Below are 10,168 nucleotides of genomic sequence, written 5' to 3'. Positions count from 1 at the left end.
AAGGAACTGCAAAGAATAGCAGAATTCTTCCATGGCTGTCTTACTACCCTAACTAAAATGACTTTCTTAATAATGGGTCCCATAAAATTGGCTGATAGCTGTAGGTCTGAACAGGTGAGAAATGAATCTGCTTCAAAGGGCTTAACCTCAAGAAACAGTTAAAAGGAAATTAAAAACCTAACTGAATTTGAATGTAAAGGCTTCAAAAACATAATGACCATCATTCCTCCTTTCAGTTTGCTTTTCAGAATTTCAGTAGCAAGAGGCTTACAATCTGATGTCACAGCTAAGCACTGAAGCAGAAAACTGTGCTGCCACCTCTTGTAAATGCATTCCCTGTAAGTAGCATTCATTAGTATTCATTGCGTCAGCCCAAGATGTGTCTCTGGCCGACCACTCTCCACACCAAAGGTTTGAGAGCACTAGGCAGGCAGGCAGACAGTCTGCTCAACATGAAATGATTTTGCTGGTGCTGCCTTGAGAGGTTTGAAACAATGCTCTCCCTTTTGCAATCAGTAAGGGCGACTGAAATGACAGGGAGCTGAGGAATGTTTTGAGGGAGGGATTTTGAACAATTACATGAAGCAGTTGGATACAACATACAAACAAAAAATAACTGCTGCCACTGAACAACTTAGAGAAAAATATATTGGATACCTGATGCTGCAACATCTGCAATAGGCCTCTTTGTGACATTAGCCATGAATCCAACAATGGAGAAGATGACAAAGCCAGCAAACATGCTTGTGCATGAGTTTATGCAGCACACTATGATCGAGTCCCTGAAATAAAGGCAGAGGTGCTTTAAGCAGTAGGTAAAGCAATACTATTGTTCATCAGTATATTACCCTTTTTTCCTGTGAAAAAATTTAATGATTTAGCATTTCACAGTTTGGGTTCCATTTCATACAGTCTCTCCCACTAGTGAAAATGCAGTTATACATCTCATTCCTAGTTAGATATAACATTTAATACTCAGATCTGAGACTACACTTTATTCCAATGATATAGTACACAGAAAGACAGAATCCAGCTCCAGCTGAGACAGAAAAGTGCCATTGTAATATGTGCAGTCATCTGCTTACCTGTAAACATTATTGTGGAAAGGGTTGTAACTTCCAAGGGCAATCAGTGAGCCAAGACCCAAACCATAGGAGAAGAAAATCTGTGTGGCAGCATCCAGCCAAACCTGATTGCAGGAAATAATTTTTTTAAAAATCTGTTTCTGCACTTGAGGAGCAGGTCATTTGTCTGAAAGGTGAACAGTTAGTAGTGAAACTTTTGTTTACAAGGATTGAATATTTACCTCTGAGTCTGAAAGCTTACTGAAGTTGGGAGTTATATAGAATAAAATGCCTTCCTTTGCTCCAGGCAGTGTTACACCACGGAAGAACAAGATAAGCAGCATAACATAGGGATAAGTAGCAGAGAAATATACCACCTGATGTGAAGAAACAAGACATTGTAAGTGTGGAAGGAAAAATGATCTGTGCTTGTTAACACTTCAGAAAAATATTTGCTCCCTAAAAATACGGTAGCAGCAACTGAGGCTGACTTTTCAATTGAAGCATTTATCAATGGAAAAACTTGGTGTGGAAAGGGAAGTGCCTACTGCAGCTTTCCCTAAACACTATGTCTACAAGGCAGGTGGCTGATGCTGATTTTCCTGAAGGTGGAACGTAGTGGATTAGGGTATTTTTGCACAAGCGGCTTAAGGGTTTTTTTTGTATTCAACAAGGGGAGCTCCCAAAAGCACAAGGCTCATGGCATCAGTACCCTGCTTGTAGAACAACATCTGTTAGTTTATTTCTCCACCTCTCAGATAGCTGCTCTTGCATTTTTCATACTCTTTCCTCATCTATGTTATGATATACAGGATCTTACTCTCTTGCCTTTTCAAAAGCCATATAAAAAAGACACTATGAAGGCAGACCCCAAAGAAACAAAGTCAGCCCTCTTTTTGCCACCTTCTTTGCAGATAGGAGAAATAAAATGGTTTGGTCTGAGCTCAACTAGGCCATGTTCAACATGTGGCTTGAAGTGGGTCACAGTTACAACCAGCTTGTCAAAAGTTAACAGTCCATTCAGTGTGAAAAAATCCTAGTCCTCTACACCAGACCTGAGGTCTTACAACCCAAGCCTCCAGTTGCCACCAAGCCTCACGGCTGTGGCTTCTCATTTCCCTAGGATTTCTTCCTGACATTTTGGGGAGAGGGAAAGGTATACACCAATGTTAGATGCTATTGCCCTTTCATTCCTGGAGAAATGTCTGTCAATAATATAATTTCCTTTAATTCATTAGTAAATTCTGTTTTGCACTCAGAAACCAGTCAGACTCCAAGAAGCACAGCATGCAAGCATGCTTGTGGCAAGAACCACCTACAGTTCTCACTCAGCATAAGGAAAGGAGGGAGTAGCTCTTATATGCAATACAGCTTCAACACTTACTTATGTATCTAAGTCCAGCAAGAGCTGTGCAATAAATGCATGCTTCTCACTGAAGACAAAACACTGCATCCTCACTCTATTGCTAGAATATTCCTCCCAAGAATAAGCAAATGTATTTTTAGGCAATTTTATACCTGGCCAAGCCAAGAAGTCTATAAGTGAACATACCATCTAAGACTATGGTCAGACCTAGCTACAGAGGAGCCAGCTCTTTCAAAAACATGGTGCTGTATCAATTCAAGAAAGATAGAAATTAAATACTGCACAGACCTATTCCAGTAAAACTGTCCCCAGTGCCTCTTACCTCAAGAATTTTCAGAATATTTGAGTAAAATGGGCATTTTTAATTGAAAGGTATTTACAGTACTTTTTAATCTTACCTTTCCAGTCCAGCCTACCCCCTTCCAGATACAAAAATACACCAGAATCCAGGCAATTGCTAGGGTAATTGCTAGCGGCCATCGGATTTGCCCTGGTTTTTCCAATCCATCAGTCATTTGGTGCATGTTGCGTCTAGAATAAGCCAACAGAATGGTGTATTTGACAACTAATTCAGAAGAGGGTATATGAATGATAACAAGCTGATACTTGCATATGCACAGGAATGACAGAGAGAAAAATTATCAGCTTACTCCCAGAATTCAACCACGGCACTTGTCATGTTGGTGGTGTTTGCTAAGGTATAATTGGAGAAGCAGCGGTCAGTGTTCCATGGGTTCTCACAGTGTTTCCAAGGAAGAGTCTGTGTAAGAAAGAGAGAGAGAAAAACCTAAACAGTCAAACACTTTTTAAGGATTACCTCAAGTATCTTTATATTTACTAGAAATTACAGTTGAGTGGAGAACTAACATACTTTGAGTTCTGCAGTGCACTGATCTCCCTGGGGTGCGTCTGCCACATAAGTTATTTAACTTCATATCAATTGTGTGAATCAGATGTGAAAATATTTATTCCTTTCTTTAATATATCAGCCCAAATGCTTTGGAGTCTGATACACCTCTCGGCATGTGAGAGTATATTTGGCATGCTACAAGAAACAAGGGCAGTGGAAAGGACCTCCTGGAGGTCCTGTTATCTCTTGTTGCACTAGAGGTAATAAAGGTGTGATGGTTATTGATCAGAGACTTCCATTCTCCCCTCAGGTCAGGGGAAAATTAGAAAAATGTAAACTTTCTATTTTCTACATGCATTTTCTACATGTGTCCGTTTTACATTAAGAAGTTCTGAGAAGCAGAACTTGTTTCCACATGATAGCCATTAGAATGAACCTCATTTAAATACAATTTAGATATTCTTCTGATGGCCAGTCTTGGAAAATCCTCTTACAGCAAATGTTGTATCAGGGTACTGCATGTTTTAAATACAAGCATAAGAAGCTTCAAGGGAATTAGAAGTCAATATTCATCTAATACAGGCCAGTGCACCCCTTCCAGGCTATGACTGAGCTTTCACATCAATAACAGATCTGAGGATAACAAAAAAAGAAATGATCATGTCACTCTCAGACAGTAATTAATGCAAATTTGGTCAAAGGACAATTCTTTAAAGCTGAGAACAAGCAAGCATGAATAAAATTTGTAAAAGAGACAACAATTGAACAATAATGCATTAATTATTGACACTTATGTAAGAATAAGAATGCTTCCTCAGATGGCCAAAACTCACAAATCAGACAAGACCTAGTCAGCTGATGAATCATCCTTGAGGGGGAAAAAAAGGCAGCTAAAAATAAAGTTAAAAGGAAAGAAAACAAAGCGAAAATAACAATGAATGGAAGTTCAGAGCTAATCAAATCACAGACCTTCCACTCCATGGGGTTTTCTTTAAAAAACCCCTCCACTATTAAAACACATTGCAGTGATACTATTTCCCAAAGAATTAACATTTGTGTGGCTGCTACTGAAGAAAAAAGAAAAAAAAAGTCAGTTATACACTAAAATTTTTCTCAGGGGAATGACTGGCCTGTAGGCTTAAAGGCAAACGGGTGCTAGTACTCTCGTTAGCATTGCCAGGACAAGGAGTCCGAAGCCTGAGCATGACTTGCAGCTTCCTGGCAGGTAAGCAGAGAAGCAAGCAGGCATGCTTGTGATTAAAGGGCAGAGACAGGTAATGAGTGAAACTAAAAGGGTACAGATGAAAGAACTGTGGCTCTGAAGATTAAGATGAGGAAATTTAAACAAACTGGTAAGAAAGAGAAGCCTGTGGCTCCAAAATAACCTGTTATTATGTTTCTCCACTGATATTCATGGAACAGAATATTTTCCTCACAGCCTTCTATACTACATTTCTTGTGGAGGAAAAAAAATTTAAAGAGAGACTTTTACAAAAGTGTTTTCCTTTAGTAAGAAATGGCTTATCCTACTGATTTCTATGCATTTTGTGTTAACCTCACACCTTTACAGTGAGACAGATTAATTAGCTATCTATTTATGACTTTGCTTTACATTCAACAAACAATTCCACCTCCCCTCCAACACACACACTTACAGTGGTAAAGGAATTATACAGGTAGTATATAGCCCATGAAATAATCACAATGTAGTAAATATTTAGCCAAAAGGAAAGGACTGCAGCAGCTAGTCCCACACCTGTAAAGAAAATAAAAAGAAAAAAAAAAGTAACTTTTAGTAATATCTGTGCAAATATCAGTTGAAGAGCTGCAGTTCAGAAGGACAAATACAACATGTGGAGCGGATACTATTTACCAAATTTTGCAGAAGCTAAGTTAAAATTTTAGAAGTACCATTATAAAAAGGTCATTAATTTGGGTGATAGTTCAGTCATGCATAAATTTAATCTTAGTGTCCAGTTCTCTGTGTGTTGCAGTAAGCAGTCACATCTGTCACTGCTGAGATTTTACAGGCATGTTTCACTTCCAGCAAAAAGAGCTAAATCAGCTCCTTCTCTGAAAGAGCAGTCCCACGGAAACTTCTGGCAGATGCAAACAAATTGAGTATGTATTAGAAGACCAGCTAGCCATTTAGTACTCTGATCAAAGTCCTTGCTGCTTAGTATAATGCTATTATGTCATCTCAGACTAAAGAAATGTCAGGGAATCCACAATGAGAATGCCTTGTCTTCTACTCCACATGGAGACTTCAGGGGTATTTTAAAATATTCAGGCTAGTGACAGTTGCCAGGTGACACTAAACAGGAGGAAGTGCTCAAGATAACCAGTATAATACAAAGCAAGGTCTATACTTTGCATTGTGCCCCCTACCAACAGTAGTAACTGAAGCAAAGTTAAAATACTTACCTGTGAGAAACAATTTCATCTCTCTGGGTTTTCCCAATACAAAATTTCCTAGAACAATATCCACTCTAAACAAACTTTTAGTTCATCCTATTCTAACTGTCAGTCCTACTATGTGAAGTAATTTATAACTCAATGTGTAACTTGCTCCTCTACTGGTCCAGATGTCAGCTCAGGAGCTCTTAAGTGTCAAAGGATTTGGGATTAGAGGGTGAAAAGCACAGTTTGTGAAGTTTGTAGGTCTGTGCAGAATCTAGATTAAAACCTTGAGATTCTAGCAATGAGAAACCTCAAACTAGCTGAAAATCTAAGTACAGAGTGAGCTTGTCTTAAGAAATTCAGCATGAAATTGCCATCTTCAAAGTGTTTGACTTTTGAATTTCAATAAAGAACAACAGGAGATACAAGCCTCTGTGACCTTAAACAGAAACAATGTTTATTAAATTGCTGTGAACAGAGTTCCATACCTGCTCAGACAATTATTGCTAAATTTAATATGCTAATTTGAAGAGTTTTTATATGTTCCTAACAAAAAATAAAAGTTTTTGAAGTTCAAAAATAAGTTTGTTGAGATTCTAATGTCTAACTCTTGTTATTTTTAATGGGGATTGAATAATACCTTAGCATGTTTCAAAATTGTCAGTTACACTTCAGAAAATCAGGGTTTTCTGTAGAAAATGACAGCTTAAGTAAAAATACAAAGGCATAAAGAAACATCCTTGCCCTGTCACTTTGTGCGACTTCTGCAACTTGGGAACAAATGGGAAGTAATCCAAATTCTTAACGTACCTTTGAACATGGGAGCAAGCTTCCACACTCCAAGGCCTCCTATAGATGTATACTGACCAAGGGAACACTCCAAAAGAAATAGTGGCACTCCAGCAAAAATTAAAGTAAGGAAATAGGGAATCAGGAATGCACCTAAAAAGAAATCAGAAAAAGTCTGTTATAGTGTGGAAAAACACAACTAAGTTTCCACCGTTTCCATCCCTATTATATATGAAAAGAAACCCACAGTTTTTCCTCTTAAGTGTAACTTTTCAAAAAAGTTAGTGGAAAGCACATGTACACTTCTGAACCAGTATCTGTAGAGGTGAAAATAAGAGGGAAAATATATCTCCCCATCATTTAAATATTTTCTGTTTAAGTAAAAAGCTAAAATCCAAAAGCCTCTGTATTTTGTTGCCTTCATCTATCACAGGAGCATGCAGATCGCATAAAGGCTTTAACCAGAACTGGCTGCTTTCCAGCTGAAGTTAGCCTTTTATGGTAAGCTCAGAGTCTGTATTACAAGCTGTATGCAATCCTTTCAAACACTCAATCCAAAAGAGAGGGCTCTGAAGGCTTGGAGGGCAATGTGCTTTAGTTCTGCTCTAATGCCTTATGGTCTTTTAAGAGCGCCTGCCAACTAGAAATTAGAATAAACTCCAGAGTAGACCTCAAAGATGAGCACCACACTCCCAAACGGCTCCAACCCTTCCGGACAAGTGTAAAGCAAAAGAAAAAACCAACAAAAAGACCCAATCACCAAACCAAAAAACACCTATACAGATGAAAAAGCTATTAAAACCAAGTTCTGCTTTACTGATAATTTTTATGGTGAATTCTAACATATATATTTCAGAGGTTGTAAGAATGAAACAGCAAACGTACCTCCACCATTCTTGCCACAAAGGTACGGAAATCGCCACACATTCCCTAAGCCAATGGCATAACCTACACAGGACATAAGAAAGTCAAATTTCCCTTTCCAAGTATCTCGGTCTGGAAGATCCGTCTTCTTCTTCTGCACTTTTACTACCAAGGTTTTAGGCTTGTCATTGGTGATTGAAGCATCAACTTCCGTGGAGATCTGTCCATCTGCCACTTTTGTTCCGTTTGTTGCCATGTCTCTGGGTTTCGCTGGCGAGGCTCTGGCAGCAGCCGGACGAGAGATTTCAGCACCAGTCCACGTGGACAGCAGCTTTGCGGCTCGCGGTTACCCAACCGGGGAGTGACGGCTTCGGCAGGAAAAACCCAACAGCCCCCCAGCCCCCCAAATGCGGGGATGGTTGGTGAGCTAGCCCACAATCCGCGACCAGCCTCTGGATCGGTCTGCAAAACACAAGATCACAGAATTCAGCTTTCCTTCAGTGGCATTTAAGGTAACTTTAAAACATAGGGCGACCAGAGAACTTGCTGCCGAAAGAGCTTTGCAACGCGGGTGTCTCATCGAAGAGCTTGGCTCTGCCCTTGGATTTTTTCTTATTGACTCAGTCGGAAGCAGGGCAGAACTAACATAGCCCCTCATAACAAACTCCAAGCCACAGTTATTAATTTTTTTCCCTATAGATGTCTTATGAGTCTACAGAAACAAAATAATTCTAAAATGCAGCACTGTATTATACATACTGTACAGATTTTATATATATATATATATGTAAGATGAGTCAGTAATGAGGTTTCTATTTAATAGCCCAGTAGACAGTACAGATATAACAGCCCGGAACTTGGGCAATTAAATTAGTCCATTTAATCATTCTGCGTTTAAAAAAGTAAAGGGGAATTCCCATGATTGTAAAGTTCCTTTACTTACAAGAAGTTGTGGCTAATGAGAAATAGCACTTCCCATCTTTAATAGTGAATTTTAAAAGTTTTGAACAGTGTGCACTTATCTAAAACACTTTTCTCTAAAATACTCCCAAAGGAATTAAACAATAAACCAGATCAAGCAACAGGACTTAAACCAGAGTAATGATGTTAAGTTTTACATGTGGTTATAATTAGCTGTTAATATAAGACAAATGTTTCACTAAGCTTAAATTACAAACACTGTAAGACAACAGGCTGCAGTAATCACTCCTCAGTTTCTGTTTTCTACTGTGGGTTGCATTCTTGTACCTTTTCAAGAACCATTACTGGTATTATATAAACTTTCAAAATCTAAATAAATAAACAAAAAATCAAGGAAGCAAATGTACATTATGCAAAATGACCTGGGATATTTCAGTCAACTCTGAAGCCTGTGTGACTCCTGTAAACTTCCACAGCTCCACTTTGATTAGAAAACACACAGTGAGCTAGTGTCTATTGCATGGCTACTGTATGCCCATTCACAATTGATTTATTGTCTAGTTCCTCTTAGTAACTTCTTTTACCATATGCCAGTCACCAGTCCTCGAAACAGAGATTGCAACAAATGAAATGCTTGCCAGTGTGAACCTACACCTTTTGGCAATGTTGGCAACATTGGCCAGGAGGTCATGCAAAGATCAACAATAATTCTATTTACAGATTTGTGTAAAGGAAGACCGAGACTATTAGCCATTCTCTTCTAATTGTAAATTATGTCTAGAGAAACATAAGAAAACTATGTAAAGACTCTGTTATAAACAGTGCTTTTCTTCAACTTCTCATTTCAGATCACTGCACAATTATAATGCTTATTATAAGGCCACATTCATCAATTTTAAAAAAAAAAAGTTTTCAGTTTGAAGCTGAAGAAGAATCAGCTGTAGGTATGCTTGGGTGAGGAGAGAACCAAGGATCATGCTTGTAACCTTCCTCTCTGTTCCACTTCAAGATGGGATTCAAAAAGGGAAACTCTATCTATGTACTTTCACGTCCTCACAAGTCCTTCTGTGTACAGGTATCTCCCCTTCATAAAACTGTGGACTTAGTTTTCCATATTTCAATGCGAGCCTGTCCAATTTTGTGTATCAATAAATCATTTCTGGCTGTAGTCAGAAGTTTGAGCAGTTCAGGTAACGCATTTCTTTATGCACGAGGAAATAGAGATCATTGTGTTGGCAAAATGGGGTTCCTGTTCGGAGGCTGGCTTGAGGTCACGTCGAAATTATGACGTCCCCACCTACACGTGTGTAAATCGATGACGGTGCAGACAGCTCCAGGAGCGCACTAACAAATGTGCAGTTCGCCAGCACCACCTACTGATGAAGGTTAGCCAACGCAGGCTGTACAAGTAAAGGATCATCAGAGTGTTCCAGTACTTTTACAAACAGGTCCTGTACTAGATTAGATTTTTGTTCTTGTTGTTGCAATTTGCATTTGGGCTGTGCTTTATCATCAGCAGGACCTTCCAAGTACTGGAAGAGGTTGAGCGTATTGAGGATGAGTGGAAAAAGCAGCCCAAAACGTAACACCCCCCTCCCCCCAAATCACTACATGGAGAGATATATATGTATGTGTGCCTCGTCTTTGGCTCATAATGAGGGAGAAACTCCTCCTCACAGCTGGCACTCCAGGAAAGCATCTGTGCTGAATCTCAGAACTGAACAACCAAACCAAGGGGAACATGGATTCACCCCCTCATCTCTACAAACAGGCTCTGCAGGTGAGTGCTGGGCATAGAGCCTCTCCTTGTTGTTCCAGCCCTATCAGACTCTGGAGAGTTTCGGGTATGCATCAAAGTCTCTGTTGAATAAAGTGAGTAATTTAGTCCAGTGTGAGAGTCCATGACAAAGACAA

At 39.2% G+C, this 10,168-nt stretch overlaps 1 protein-coding gene across 1 annotated transcript; it reads right to left on the bottom strand.

Annotated features, from left to right (window-relative positions):
- Positions 1–657: 657 nt before the first annotated feature.
- On the bottom strand, positions 658–7,708 carry LOC104157697 (sodium- and chloride-dependent GABA transporter 1; the record flags this gene model as incomplete). The annotated part of the gene is made up of 8 exons (XM_009695129.1): positions 7,355–7,708; positions 6,491–6,622; positions 4,936–5,036; positions 3,081–3,190; positions 2,829–2,961; positions 1,307–1,441; positions 1,086–1,189; positions 658–782 (listed from the first exon to the last, which is right to left on the bottom strand). Coding segments are annotated over exons 1-8 (1,075 nt in total), but the record flags the coding sequence as incomplete, so codon positions are not given.
- Positions 7,709–10,168: the final 2,460 nt, after the last annotated feature.

The sequence above is a fragment of the Cariama cristata genome, unplaced genomic scaffold (assembly GCF_000690535.1).
Source record: "Cariama cristata isolate BGI_N322 unplaced genomic scaffold, ASM69053v1 scaffold13162, whole genome shotgun sequence".
NCBI lineage: Eukaryota > Metazoa > Chordata > Aves > Cariamiformes > Cariamidae > Cariama > Cariama cristata.
Note: the sequence above shows the minus strand (reverse complement) of the source record. Positions and strands in the feature narration are given on the sequence as shown.